The sequence below is a fragment of the Macaca mulatta genome, chromosome 14, assembly GCF_049350105.2.
Source record: "Macaca mulatta isolate MMU2019108-1 chromosome 14, T2T-MMU8v2.0, whole genome shotgun sequence".
Lineage (NCBI taxonomy): Eukaryota > Metazoa > Chordata > Mammalia > Primates > Cercopithecidae > Macaca > Macaca mulatta.
In genome coordinates this window covers 107,827,005-107,843,092 of record NC_133419.1, presented here as the reverse complement: position 1 = coordinate 107,843,092, position 16,088 = coordinate 107,827,005, and the positions used below count along the sequence as shown (strand labels likewise).

Sequence of the window (16,088 nt, the reverse complement as noted above, 5' to 3'; positions counted from 1 at the left end):
GTGATTCTTTGTCCATTGCATGAATGGTCTTTTCCTAGTTCTGTTTATTGCATACACAGTATAAAGAAAATGGAGAGTGTGACACCAGTATAAAGAGGGGTTTTGATGTCTGGCATGATTCAAATAGGCCTATTAGCATATTTTTGCTTGGGTTTTGGCTGATTTCTCGGACTTGAAGCACCTTTGCTCACTGACTTTATTTGCATTCACGCTGATGAAGACAAAGGGGTCCTGTTGACAGCAATTTTGCCACGTTTGCCTTTCTTGACTGTATTCCCCTTTCTTGCCTTTTTTCTCATTGATGACTTTCCTGTCCAACTTCCTCTTTTGCCTTTTATTCTCCATCTTTCTACTTTTTATTTCTCTTTTCATAATCAAAAAAGCAGAGCAGCTAATATCACTCACCCTTGAACTAAAAAGTATTTGTAACTGTGTGTTGTTCCTCTTAAGAAAATACAATTTAAGTCTTCTTATCTCTAATTGTGAAAAAGAATGTGTTTCTTACAGTTAAAGGGATTTCAGAATCCCTGAATTGAGAATTGAGAGTAAGTGCCGACAAGCATAATTTTAGTTATTTTTCAGCAGGCGAGGTGGGAAGGAGATGCTTTTCCTAATCTCTGAAATGGGGCTTGCTTAAAGGTGTCTTGAAATAACTCAGCATTTAAATACTTTGTGTTGAGGTGTTGAAGCAAAACAGGTAACAGAGTATGAGCTAGCCCTTCTCTTTTTAATTTCTTAATTATCCTTTAATCACTAACCTTCCTTTCCTTTCCTTGAAAACTCTGCCCTTAATCTGTTTTATTTATCAGAGCTCTAGGATTGTACAGTTCTGCTCCTTGGATTCTTATACTGGTTGCCCATAGAAACTCTCTGAGGCTTTTTTTGTCTGCCAAGACTGAGACTTGAACGCAGGGAGCAGCTGTTCCGAAGGGTCACAGACAGAAGGACTGGGAGGGAGTACCCGATGGGGCTTCCTGTTAGGGAGTAAGATAGCCTCTCTGTACCTCATCCACTTTATCTTTAAACATTATTCTACTCCTTAATTTATCCATTCACTCGTTCATTTATTTATTCATAGAGATCATTCAAGTTGGGGAAATGAGTGCTAAAATAATTTATTCATGCAATGTGATAAATCTTCTTCTCTTCATTTCCACTATCGTCATCATCTCTCACCAAGACATTCTGGTCTGATTTTCTGGTTTCTACTTTTGTCCGCCAATATGTATTTTCACCACAGCAAAATGATAAAAAATTAGATCATGCCACCTTCTTACATGAAACCAATGGTTCTCAAATATTAATGTGCATCAGAATCACCTGCCAGCCTTGTTAAAACACATATTACTGGGCCCTGCTCCCAGAGATTCTGATTCCGTAGGTTCAGATGGGGCTCAAGAAACTGGCATTTTTGACAAGTTCCCAGGTAATGCTGATGCTGCTTGTCCATGCATCACACTTTGAACCCCCTGCTTTAAACTATATAATGGCGTATTATGGTAGAATAAAGTCTAAATTCTTTCTGTGATCTGGCCTCTGCCTCCCTCTCTAATTTCATCCCTTTCCACTTCCCTTTTTTTCACTCCATTTCAACCTTCTGTTGGTTTCTCAACTTGCCAACCTTAGCTTCAGGGCCTTTGTATGTATCGTTTCATTTTTATGTAATGCTCTTTCCCCAGATGTTTGCATGACTTATTCTTTATATACATATAGATCTCTGTTAAAATGTCTTCTCTTCAGGAAAGCCTGCCCTGATCACTCCATCTAAAGCATCTCTCCATCACCTACCTCAAACTCCAATTGTGTCAGGTTGACTTTGTGGAAAATTTTGATTGCTATATAAACTCTACATATTCATGCTCACTTGGAGAGCTTCTTGCTCCCATAGCACTGTCTTTCCTTCACCTAGAATGAGTAAGGGGGTATTGAGTGTGCATCTTTATGTTAGTTGCTCTTTATTTTTTTTTATTTTTTATTTTTTTTTAAAATTTATTTATTATTATACTTTAAGTTGTAGGGTACATGTGCATAACGTGCAGGTTTGTTACATATGTATACTTGTGCCATGTTGGTGTGTTGCACCCATCAACTCATCATTTACATCAGGTATAACTCCCAATGCAATCCCTCCCCCCTCCCCCCTCCCCATGATAGGCCCCGGTGTGTGATGTTCCCCTTCCTGAGTCCAAGTGATCTCATTGTTCAGTTCCCACCTATGAGTGAGAACATGCGGTGTTTGGTTTTCTGTTCTTGTGATAGTTTGCTAAGAATGATCGTTTCCAGCTGCATCCATGTCCCTACAAAGGACACAAACTCATCCTTTTTTATGGCTGGATAGTATGGTAATTTATAGATTCAATGCCATCCCCATCAAGCTACCAATGAGTTTCTTCACAGAATTGGAAAAAACTGCTTTAAAGTTCATATGGAACCACAAAAGAGCCCGCATCTCCAAGACAATCCTAAGTCAAAAGAACAAAGCTGGAGGCATCACGCTACCTGACTTCAAACTATACTACAAGGCTACAGTAACCAAAACAGCATGGCACTGGTACCAAAACAGAGATATAGACCAATGGAACAGAACAGAGTCCTCAGAAATAATACCACACATCTACAGCCATCTGATCGTTAGTTGCTCTTTAACTCAAACCTCTAGGATTCAGAATGGACTTTCTGGGTGTTGTAGGGTGGAAAGATTAGTGAGAAGCAGAAGGGGTCAGTAGGAGACAGTCAGGATTCACTTTAGAAATTAAAAGAAACTGAGGATGGAGGAATGTCTCTTTATAATAGTACTTCTTTTCTTATATAATTCTTGCCATTATCTTGTGCCATTTCTTCTCTTTGTATGTTGTGGAAAGATTGTGTTTTGTAAGTAGACATATGAGAATTACTAGACATAAAGTCAAGTTTTGCTATTGAATAATCTTGGGAAGATTACTTGAAATCCCTGAGCCTCAGTTTTCTCATTTTAAAAATGGGAATAATAACAGTGTTGTGGTGAAGTTTAAATGAAATCTTAATGATAATAATGTATGAAGTCACATAATTACATAAAGTAGTTAGCATAGTACCTGGTACATAAAGATAATCAATAAATGAATTGAATGATTATTACTACTATTAGTAAATGACTCTTTTGCAATTCAACTTTTGTTGATTATCTTCAGTTTATCCTCCTGCTGCAATCTTTTCCTGTCTTTGTTGGGACTTTTAAAGTTTAGAATCTGTTGTTTAGCATCCGGAGCTGAAGATGCGCAGTTTGTGTTCTAGCAACAGTTTTCTTCTTAAAGAGAACACTTTTTTGTTGATTTTTTTTCTTTTTTTGACTGAAATTTCTGTCTCTAGAGGGCTTGACTCAATTGCTGTCACTCATATTTGTACTACATGACTCCTACTGGTCTATGGCTCACAAAAATTGATTGCCATGGCAGTGTAGATGAAGCACAGATTTCTTCAGTAAACTGCTGTGGGAGATGTGATAATCTTTCTGAGATACAGTGTTCACTCACTATATATTTTAAACAATAAAGAATAAAGAAATGTGTATTCAGAACCATGCCACTAATTTTATTCTTTTTTTTTTTTTTTTTGGCCAGAATAAGCATTGTTGTGTTAATATCATGGGTAGGACTATTGCCAAACTCATATTAGTCTGGGATAGCAATTCTTATAGTCATCTAAAATTAAATTGTATTGCTCCAATTATTAATGTGAGCCCTATGTTTGTTTTATACAGCCAACCTGTTCTCTTTTTCTTTTGACAATTGAGGAGAAATTAAGCCAGAATAATTTCAGTAGAACACTAGAAGTGAAATTAAGAGTGGGTGAATTCTGATTATTCTGGGAAACAAACTTCAAGGATATTACTTAAGCTATCATGATCAGATTTTGTGGCTTAAATTATTTTATCTAAAAATGATCTAGCTTCTTTTTCATATATTTACATAGAAAAACTGTATCTTTTTGAACATAAACAAATTAGACAAAAGCTAATATCTATTGGTTGCTTACTGTGTTGGAGGAGATATGCTGGGCACGTTCCATCTTTTATTTAATCCTAAACATATTGCATAAGAGTACTGTATTAAGCACATTTTACAGTTGAGGAAATTGAGGCTGAGAGAAAGAAATACTTTTTTAAGGTCATTCTGATAAAAATGGTGGAGGTTGAATTAAAAATAACTCTGTGGTTGCCTGTGTTTAACATCTGTGCTCCCTGTTCCACCTCTTGAGTGACTCCTGCATTCTGGAAACTGTGGTAGGCATTTTGCCTAACTGGTTTATTGGAGTCTGATCTCAATGAGGTATACAGACATGAAACCATTTTATTTTTCCCTCCACTCACATCAAACATGCTAGGATACATCCCCTTCGATATTAGCTTAGACAGATTGCTCTGTTTTCTAAGTACTTCCAAGAATTATGAAGTTCACTCCAGGCCAATTTAAATCTTTACTCTCATATCCAATCTGACTCTAATGTTCCTTTCCCTGTCTGGGTCAGGCCTTGGCCTTAGAGACTTGCAATGCAGGACAGAGTGTATGATGTGGGTTTTCACTCCTCTTCTCCAGGCCATTCCTTTCTGGGTCCCTTTCTCTTCTGATGTATTGGTTGAAGCATGAATGAAATGGAAAATGGCAGAAGCCTTTTTAAATTCGCTGGGGTTGTAGCGTCCTTTCTTGGCTGTGATGCCCTCACTAGGGTGCATATATGAGTTCTGCCCTGACTGCTTCGGATGCCACAGCTCCCGCACCTGAGGACTTCACTCTCTTGGTCTTGCTAGTGGGAGCCCTGTCCCTGGCTGGTAGCCTCTAGATTGGAAGAGCACCATGACAACCAGACAACTCAAGCTTGCCTCTCTCTTCCCTAACCCATGAGAAACTCACATATTTGCCCTGCCAAATGGTGGGCCTTTAGGTTGCTCCCAATTTTTCTCGATTTCTTTTCCTTGTTAATGACTCTCTCCTGAGTCTTCTTCCTTTTGTCAGTCAGACATGGGAGTATGATCAGGAAATCCACTGTCTCTGCAGACGTTCACTGGGGAATGAGATGGGAGATCCCCAATCTCTACCAGCTATGGACCCCCCTCACCAACTGGATGTCTGCAGGGAACACTCCCCTTCTCTCCTGTTCTAGGAGGGGAGGGGGAGGGAGCACAATAGCACTCTCTTCCTAGGCCAACTCCTGACTCTTCTGAAGATTTTATTTTGAAGTCTTTCTATTCCTTTGCTTCTGTAAGCTGGTGGTAGGGTGACAGGGGCAGTGGCTATTTAGTCTCCTCTGAAGTCCTGAAGAAGAGCTCTGGTCTTCTTGGCTACCCCTTTAGAATGTGGGAGGATTTGGCCTTTAATGTCCTCAGCTTATTTTGTCTTAGCTCTCATTCAGAGGCAACTCAAAAAGTCCCAGTCAATATCCAGTTACACGGACATTGTGTTATTTAGTCCTCACAAGAACTCTAGGAGGTACTTCCATTTTATGGGAGAGGAAAGTTAGACTAACAGAGATTAGGTTACTTGCCCAAGATCTCACAGATAGAAAATGGTAAGACCATGACTCAAATTCTGCCAGGTGTATGCTGCTATCTTTTTTTTTTTTTTTTGAGGCAGAGTCTCGCTCTGTCACCCAGGCTGGAGTGCAATGGCGTGATCTCGGCTCACTGCAAGCTCCACCTCCCAGGTTCACGCCATTCTCCTGCCTCAGCCTCCTGAGTAGCTGGGACTACAGGTGCCTGCCACCACACTCGGCTAATTTTTTGTATTTTTAGTAGAGACAGGATTTCCACGTGTTAGCCAGGATAGTCTGTGGTCTCAATCTCCTGACCTCGTGATCAAACCTCCTCAGCCTCCCAAAATGCTGGGTTTACAGGCATGAGCCACCGCGCCTGGCATATACTGCTATCTTCTTGACTGTGATAAAGGTTATGGTGTGTTGACTTTCAACACTGTTGAATGCCAGGACACCAAATTAACATTGTTAACTTTTCCTTTTCTAGGCAGCTTCCTCATAGAAGCAGATCACTAGCCTTGATGACGTGCTTACAGAGTGATACATTAGCTATACAAAGCTGATATATTTTTCGTTCTCCTCAATTTTTTTCACACATAGCTTTCTCGTTAACAGTTGCCTTCAGTTCCAGGTCTACACTGCAAATGCTGATGTGAATGGTGGGTTACGCCAGAATTATGTCTCAAAGCTTCACTTATTTTAAAATGTGATTATGATGAAAGCATAGACTGCGTGTGCCTGTGCGTATGTATATGAGTTGCATTCGCAGATGCTTTCAAAAATTTCTCCTTATGCTAATTTTGTTTTCTTCTTAGTTACAGGGATGCAGAAAAGAATTTCCACAATATCTCTAACAGATGCTCCTATGCAGAACACTCCAACAAAGAAGAAATCGAAGATGTCTCAGGAATTCTTCAGTGTACTGCTAATATACTCGGTATATTAACTATATATTTATATGATTGAGAGAGAATGAAAGAGAGGGAATGTCAAGGTGGAAACGTTTCATGTTCTACCAAAGAGAGATTTGGAGAATATGGCAAGTTGAGACCCAGACCTTGTGAAGTGATGGGTGTTAACTCTCCTGAAGATGTTTGAGTGGAAATTGCTTGCATGCCACTTACTTAGAGATGGAAAAACATCAAAACAAAAATACTTAAATTCCAGGGAAACAATTTCAAATATTCACATGTGAATAGTATTAGCCTTGTATAATTCATATTTCTTTGGCCCTTATTCTCAGCTGAAGTTGTAGGATCTTTTTTTTTACTCTCAGTCATACTCTGTTATTTCTGGGAGGTCCTGGTTGGGGCAGAAGGGTGGCCCACAGGTACTCTTAACACTCTACAATCCAGCGTTCCTTTCTGTGGCCTTGTCAGTGAAGCAGGTCATCTACTGAGGTGTCTTTGCCCTACTTGGGGCTGGGGGAGTGTCTGTCTTAAAGGTATTTGGACTTATGGCAGAGGGGCTGTTTTTGGATGCTCCAATATGGCTAAAAGGTAGTGTGGTAGATTGCATCCAATCATACAGCCTTAAGCTACCATAACTGAGCTGTTCTACCATGCTACCTGAAGTTCTTGGTATGTGAGAGCTACCTTGTATTCCATGCAAAGTGTTCTAAAAGAAATATATATTTTTTCCTGATGTCTTACAGATGTTTCTAGTGAGAAATTTCTCTTTAAGTTCTTTTTAGAATCCTTTCTTCTTTATGACCCAGATAGGAATCCATGGGGTGCTGGAGGGTGCTAGTGGGGAATAACAAATCTTAGTGAGCGACTCCACACAGAATGCAGAATCTCTTTTGGGGTCAGGTGATGGAGAATAGGGCAAACTAGTTTGCATGTTCTTTCTTTTCCTTTGAAGTACTTTTCCCTGGAGACATCTGAGTTTCTCCTACAAACAATTTCCAGGTCACCCCAACCCAAGAGTCTATCAGATTTTTCTTAACATGCCTGACTTCTAGAGGTAGACTTCTTTTACATTCAAGCTGGGAATCCAGCAGCCAGTTGGCTACATTTTCATGCTAGGTAACTTTTGTAAACACAAAATCGAATAATAAGAAAATGTATCCTTTTTTGTGAGGGGAGGCATATAGATGTTAGTGGTTTGTCTAACATCTATAACACTATGCAGGACGGTGATGGGTAGTGAAAAGGAGGCCAAAGATTCATCACCTTAATCTTAGAACAACTGCAGGGATGTCACAATACCCAAGTAAATCTTATGATTGGAGAAAATCAGAGGTGAGATTAAAAGAGACATTACCTGAGAGTTTAAAGTTTTCTGATTTTATATTTTCAAGGACTTTCCTTTCAGTAACATCTATTTCTCTTAATGCATTGTGATTTCAAGGGGTGGGGTGATGATGCCACACTAAAAGGGATGTATCAGAATCTCAGTGAAGGGATGTTTAATATTTTGAGACGTTGCTTCTTAACCAGTTCCTAAGCATTTTCCTGATCCTTACATCTTTCTTCTTTATGCTCCCTAGTTTTAGAATCACTGAGTTAGAGGGAATAGGAGGTGTTCAAAGATAATGATTACACTGGGGTGCTAAAGGTAGTTGGACTGTGGCTTGTAAATGAGTGTGCAGAATTTTCACAGAAAGAAACCCTGGGTCAAACAATTTGAAATGGTGACCACCAGGGGACACCGTTGGCCCAGCACAGTTTAGTTGCCCTTCAAAAGTTGCCCTGAGATGCTGAATAAGTCGTGAGTGAGAAGTCAGCAGGCAATGTGCTGCCTGATGACATTAGGGTAAGTGAAGTGTTTATAACTTAGAAGGTGATTGTGTAACACGGTTTAGATTTCCATGAATACTAACTTTTTTTTTTTTTTTTTTTTTTTTTTTTTTTTTACCAAAGAGATACTAGGTCTGATTATTTTCTTCCTCTAAGTAATGATAGGTTGTTCTCAAGATTTAAAGCAAAATCTTGTAAAGTTTAAATTTCTGGAGATTAACATTTAATGCCTGCCACCTGCCAACCAGATGCTGGCACAGATGATTATGTGCCTAAGAGGTAGCTGTTCTCTTTGAATAATGTATTTTAAGAATCTTGATATATTGATGCTCTGAGGACAGCTTTAGTGGTCATATTCAGTAAAAGCTTTGTTTTTAACAAGTCACGGAGCTATGATTAATCTTGGCTTGCTTAGATTTTATCTTTTTTTAAAGTTGTGTTTAAATTCTCTTGTGTAATCATATATGAGAATGAAAGAATTGGTTAGCTTACTGGACAGAAAAGCATCACATAAAAAAATTATTTTTTGGGAGGGTGTTGGGGGGTGGCACAGGAAAATAGCATTTCAACCAAGTTAAAAACAATTTTGATGCCTGGGAACCTTTCTTTTGGATGGCAGAAGGCAATGTTCCAACTCCATGGTTTATATTGATCATCTTTGGGGAGTGTGATTAGAATATTGGTGGTTTATTCACTTATTTGTATGTTATTTATACTTCATCATCAAAAAAGACTTGAAGTCATAGATCACAAAATATGATCATAGTAGCAATTTTTCTCCTTCCAAAATGATCATTTCTACCTACTTAGTATAAACAACTCCTCTAGAAAGTTTGGTCATTTACTGGCTCTTCAGGTTGAAGTTTGCATTTAGAGGGTGACATGGAATAAAAACGAGGACCTGAAGAGAAGGAGAAAGTGAGTTGGAGAACACCTGTTACGCCTCTGTCACGCATTTGTTCTCACCTCTTCCATGGGACTCCCTGGGAGTGCCTGTTGTGCCCTACAGGGTGGTTCATGTCTCTGGAGTAACGGGAAAGAACTGCTTTCAGATATCAAAATGTTTGCTCTCTGTTTCCCTTTTGTTGGCTTAGAAACTGGTTGTTTTTATTTTCTGTCTCATCATTTACAAATTACGGATATTGATTATGGTCTGTTTCTTGCCATCTCTTCACCACATTTTGGTGCTTTGGCAATTGCTGTGATAATGGAGGCTGGGCCCTTGAAACTCTGGCCATGCAAAGAAACATAGTAGACAATGCCCTCCCTGCTGGAGGACTTCAGATTTAAGTTTATTGCTTTATTTGGTACGTAATATCTTTTGCATACCAAAATGATCTAATTTTAGTTGTCCAAAAAATAGAAAATCTTTTCTAGCCCTCATCTGCAAAGCCTATTTTTAGCTCAAATTAAATAGTAGAAATGTGTTTATGTTCTGTGAGGCAACATTAGTATCTTCTTGGAAATTGTAATGGTTGAATGAAGCATGTATTAAAGCATGTGTACCATGTTTTGTGCTGAAATGTTGCTCCTTATTCCTATGTGTTACATAGTGTTATAGGCAGGGAGACAAAGTGAGTAGGAGAGTTAAGGGAGAAGAATGATAAATTGCATAGTCTCCTTTGTCATAATAAGTTAAATATAAATGAGGTTATGACTATTGCAGTTTTAACAAGTTCTAATACTATTAAGGGTGTTGTGGGTGTTTCAGTTTTTGTAGAGCTTTAAGAGCTACAAGATGAGGGAGGAAAAAGACTTCCCACAGTAGTTTAGAGAACAAATAGAAATGAGAGCTCTGGGTTAATTCATTTACTGAAGAGTTATAGCATATAAAGGTTTGCAGGTTTAGGAAGCATCAGTTATTTGCTAAGTATTGCTCAAAGTATAATTTTATACTGCCCTTGTGAAGTGCATTTCCTCTCAAAATAGGAAGTGCATAGTTCTGAAAAGTATTCATTAATGTTTTCTTTGTTTTAAAGGTCTCTCTCTGTCAGAGCGTTGCTTTATCTTCTCTAGAAACATAACACATTTAATTCAGAATGGTAGCAATGTTATCATGGGATTATTTTGTTGGGAGAGGGCTAGTAAGGAGGATAGAGGGAAAGACCTTTGGGGCTTATTCCACACAATATTTTCTTAGTGTCAGGGATCCTGAAATACTATGAAATCATTTATAAGATGCCACTGATTCCACAATCTTTAGCTGGTATGGAACTCTCTGTTTTTTTGTAAGTAATAATTTTTTGCTTATATGCCAACTTGTGCATACTGTTTTGTTTCACTGTGATTTGGAATGTGTATTTAGGAGCCTTTTAATTGGTCATAAAATTGTGAAGAATTAGGTTAGGGTTAAGACTAACTTGGGGATTTTCTGGGAATAACTCTTAATAATATAATTGTTTAGCAGATTAGAATATGTTTAACATATTTATTATCTTGGAGAACTAGTTAGTGTAGTAACAACTTACCATATTTATTGGTGAATTAATATTAATAGCAATAAATAACTTCTGCCAATATAGTTCTTGTTACTATAACTTGGTAATTGATCAATTTCCTCTTTCATTAAAGTAAATATTTTCAGTATTTTACTAAAATGAATTGGAATTAAGGTGGTTGGAGGGGAAGTAACTTAATAATGTTACTATAATGTAGTGACTTAGAGCAAGACTGGAGCCAGACTACTTGGGTTGAAAATTCATCTCAGCTACTTACTACCTGTACGAATTGGAATGATTGACTTCATCTTTCCTTACCTCATATTTCTCATTTGGAAAATGGAGATAATATAATTGCACACTTCCTAGAGTTGCTAAGACGATTAAATGAGTTAATTTATATTAAGTACATACTTAGAACAGCATGGTATATAACAAGCAAATGGAATGTAAATGTTTGCTTTTATTATTATTGAGTATTCCCCAAATAATGTTTGCATCAGACGCATGAGGTTTGCTTACTTGTTTAGGTGAGGAAAAACATACTTTGCAAGGTTAACTAACTTGTTGATGTCTTTGGTCAGAGTTAACAAGCCACAGAGGCAGAATTTAAATTCATTTCAGTCTGATTCCAAACCTCATGTTCTTCTCACTACTTTGTGCTGCCTTCCAGAGTTGTTGACTGTGTCATCACTCCTCTGATGCTAATTACACACCATCTTTCCGGTTCTCTGAATTCTTAGACTCGTCATGATGTCACATTTTGCTTAGTGCATTGCTCTTTCCAGTGTACTTGGGATAGTTGCTTGTATGAGACAAACTTCTTGTCAGCATTGAGGAAAGTGCAGTTTCATTGCAATTTGGATCACTTCAGTTTAGAAACTAGGATTATTCTTTAAATTTTAGGTGTTGAAAATGCACCAAGGGTGTTGGTGTTTCCCATCACAACACAAACATGCTTTCTTAGCTATGCTATAGTAAACACTGTGCCAGTTTTTTTGCTCAGATTTCAAGCTGATCTTGCTACGTAGCTGGCCTCATATGTTAGACATCATTAGTCCAGCACAAAACCTGCAAAAAGACTGTGTTTCTGATGTTGCTGATTTCTTTTAATGGAAAAGTTTAAGAATTTTATCATAGAATCTTATTAAACAATTTCTAAAGGAGACTTTAGGTAGTGGATCTGTGTAAATTAGAGAAAACTTCTGTTTTCTGCTCTCTGCTCTCTGCTTATATACTTTCTCTGAAATAATTAGATATAGTAGGTAGTCCTGAGAAAGAATGAGACCATTGTGTATGGACACTGCTTCCTATATGTGTAGGATAAACACTAAAATAAAAACATATCCTTAAGTTATACAAGTCAGTTTTAGAAGTTATAAGGATATTGAGTATGTAGCCTTTTCACTGGCTTCTTTTGTTTAGAAGTGTGAATTTAAGATTAATCCATGTCTTTGGCAGAGAGCTAATTCCTTTCCCCCAACTTCCCTGAAAAAATACTCCATTTAACATGTACCACAGTCTGCTTAGCCATTCATTGATTGAAGGATGCCTTGGTTCCTTCCATTTTTGGTTATTGGGTATTGAGTAGGAATGTGCCATGGTTTCCCTCTTCTCCTAGATATTTTTTGTCTTTTAGGAACATTTTCTTCTGAATCTTTGGACAGACTATTCTCCGTTTGTCATGTTAAATTTCTCCAGACATAGCTTTTCTTTTTTGCTGGGAAATCATGGCAGTCCTTTTTCTTAATTTTAAATTTTTGTTTCTGTGTCTCTAAAGCATTGTTTCGCTGTCACTAGCAGCTTTCGGTCTAGCACTTCTTCTTTGTGTGAGGAGAGGACAACCCCTCACATTCCTAAATTCTTCAGGTTGTCTTTTGTTCTCTTTTATGAACTCTTCAGTAGGGTGGTGTTTATTTTTCCTTTCTCTTTAAGTTTTTTAAAATAAAGTTTTAATATAGTTTTAGATTTATAAAAAAAACTGTGAAGATAGCACAGAAAGTTCTAATATATCCCACACCCATTTTCCCCATTTGACATCATACATTAATATGGTACTTTGGTCCCAATTTATAAAACAATATTGATATGTTATTGTTAACAAAATTCCATGCTTTGTTTCAATATCCTTAGTTTTTAACCTTTTCTCTTCCACGATTTCATTCCAGATACCACATTACATTTAGTTGACTTATCTCCGTAGCTTCTCTTATCTGTGACAGTTTCTCAGACTTTCCTTGTTTTTGATGACCTTGACAGTTTTGAAGCATACAGTCAAATCTTTTGTTTGTTTCGTGTTTACTTTGGTATGTGCCCATATGCCCATCATCGGCTTGGCATATGCCCATATTGTGTGTGTCTGTGTGTGCATAGTGTGTTTTGAGTACTTCCTTACTTTCCAGCACTATAAGATGTTCCAGACTCATCTTTCATACTTCCTGCCCCAGTCTAGAATCAGCCATTTCTCTCAGGAGCCCCGATACCTTTTATTGGAGAATGGTATTAGAAACCATGACCTGGGCACTGGTTGTACTCATTGCTATTGGGGCGTTTTGCTTCTATGCCCTCTCAGCCGACAGAGCAAAAGAATATATATGTGTATACTAACTCATATATATATATATGCCTATCTATAAACATTTTATATGTATTCATCATATGCTAAATTGAGTGCGTACTGATGTCTCCAACTTTACTCCATTACCATATGGATCCTTCTAACCTTTCCACTTTGCTTGTCTATATCCTCCTTTCTAACAAGGAGAAACCTGACTCCCTTTAGCCATCCATTTACTGAATTCTTCAATTCCAGTGTATGTTTATAGTTGTTTCAGAATTGTTAACACAAGCTCCCAGGGGAAACAATTTTATCAACTAGAATACAGTGCCTATGGGCAGTTTGAGAGTATGTAGTTATGTATAAAGTTTTATAGTGTCCAGTGGTTTCCAGGGTTACTTAGATAAGCACCATTCTACCCCACCACTTCCAGTGAGATTTTTTTTCATATATTTATAATACAGCTAGATTCTTTCATTATAGTCTTCCATCCTGTGATACTTTGACCTCCTAAACACACATGCAGACACACACACACACAGACACATTTAAATTTGTATACAGTAAGTTTAGCTCTTCTGCTGTAAAGTTCTATGGGTATTGAAAAATGCATAATATCATATATCTACCTTTATAACGTCATACCAAATACTTTCACTCTTCTAAAAAAAAATCCCCTGTTTCACTTGTTCAACCGCATGTCACCTCCAAATCCCTGGCAAGTACTGATCTGTTTGCCATGCTATAGTTTTGCCTTTACCAGAATGTCATGTAAATGTAATCATATAGTATGTAGCCTTTTCACTGGCTCCTTTTGTTTAGAAGTGTGAATTTAAGATTAATCCATGTCTTTGGCAGAGAGCTCATTCCTTTCCCCCCAGCCCCCACCCCCCGCAAAAATATTCCATTTAACATGTACCACAGTTTGCTTATCCATTCATTGATTGAAGGATACCTTGGTTCCTTCCATGCTTGGTTATTATGAATTAACTGCTATAAAACATTCAATTGCAAGTTTTTGTGTAGACTACATTTTCAAATCAGTTAGGTAAATACTTAGGAGTGCAATTGTTGAACTGTGTTTAACCTTGTAAGAAACTGCCAAAGTGTCTTACAAAGTGGCTGCGCCATTTGCCTTCCCCAAAGCAATAAATGATACTTCCTATTGCTCTTCATCTTTTCCAGAAATTGGTATTTTCCGTGTTTTAGATTTTAGCCATTCTAATACATGTGCCTTCCTCCTTGAAATTTTAATAAACAAAAGCAGCACCTGTTATCTCTTTACAATTTCTGCATATACCAACTGTAATTAAGAATTTCGTTTTCTGGTTTTGTCATTCTAAATACTTTTCCTGATATTATGACTGAATTTAGAAACTGCTTAAAAATTTATTAGTGATAGCAGTGATTGCCCATGATACTACTGTAATAGGTAGACTCTTTCCCTTTGGCTTAGTAACAGTAAGTTCCTGGAATGGAGTTATTCAGCATTTATTCACTGGGAAATGAAACATTTTAGGAATTTCAGTGTAACTTTGAGGTGCTATAACGAACAGGGTCCCATTTGTTGAAGATGTTGAAATATAAGATGTTCACAAATGGTCTTTGTTAATATCGACATGCTCTCCTATCCCCCAGCTTGCCTGAGTTAAGATTCCTTTCAACACTATCAACAGCCAGTGAGTCAAACTCACTTAACTAAAGCTCCTTTACTCAATACATTCTCATAACAAAATTCTCAAATTTCTTAGAAACTCTTCTATTTTTGTTTTCTTAAAGATGGTATTACTGCCATTTAAAACCTGCAAAACTTCTTAGTTGGATAAAACAAAACAGAACAAAAACACTTATCTCTGACTGGGAGCAGAAGAAATGGAAGCACAGCCAGGTCAGGCTGCTTGCATGGGGTCACACCATTAGCCTGTGGGGAGGGCAGTGTTTGAACTATGAGGCTGTGATGGTAGAGCCTGCTACATTACTTATTGACCCCTCCACTGCTTCTGTTACCAAACAGTGATTGTTATTATTGCTTTTTCTCTGAGTTAGAAGGAAGATTATTCTTCCCTTACCATGTGAGAAACATGATTGTGGACCTGTAATCATTTCATATGTCAAACTCATAGCTTATTTTGTTGCCATCTCATGGAGCAGATTTATAGTGACTTGTCACTTTTGCTTTTTGAAATACTGTTTTTTGTCTTTATTTCTTTTAGTCTTTTAGCTCAAGTGAGCATACCACCTTCCTTTCTCCCCCAACCCTTTTCTTTTGTGTTATATGACTTTTGTTAATTAAATGAATTATTTCCTATGCATGAAGCTGATGTTTTTGTCCATAGTGTTTTTGTTCTGTTTTCATTGTTCTCTGATGCATAACTCTAACTTTGACTCAACTACAAATGTTAATAACTTTGTTTTAATTCTTGTGACAGTTAATGAAAATTTAAGTAAAATTAGAGTTAAATTCAAACATCCTGGGTTCTATGCTAGATAAGTTGTCATTCTTCTTAGTCTTGAGTTTAGTTCTTCAGTCAATTTTAAGTGCTTTTGACAGCATTTCTATTGTAATTTATTTAAATTAATCCGGTGAGTAGAGTTTTATGTGTCACAATAAAGATGTTATACAAATCAAGATTTTTATATATGGTAAATTCCCCTTATTATCCCACTGTTAGTCCCATTTTTCAAAAGCAAAAATATTAGTCTCTTATTTTCTTTGAGTCTGCTCAGTTAAAGATTTCCATATGTTAAATTTTCCATGAGGGGGGCTATGGACTGTTATGTATTGTGGGTGATTTTTATAGGTGTTTCGGAGTGCTCTTTTCCCATTTCTGATACTCATAGTAG

General features: G+C 37.3%; 1 protein-coding gene across 1 annotated transcript in view; it reads left to right on the top strand.

Moving 5' to 3' along the window:
* The window catches only part of GUCY1A2 (guanylate cyclase 1 soluble subunit alpha 2), a 327,329-nt gene that overhangs the window by 32,750 nt on the left and 278,491 nt on the right, over window positions 1-16,088 (top strand). Inside the window, exon 3 of the mRNA XM_002799787.4 lies at window positions 6,324-6,445. Coding sequence (XP_002799833.3) covers window positions 6,324-6,445 — 122 coding nt within the window. The remainder of the gene's footprint in view (window positions 1-6,323; window positions 6,446-16,088) is intronic.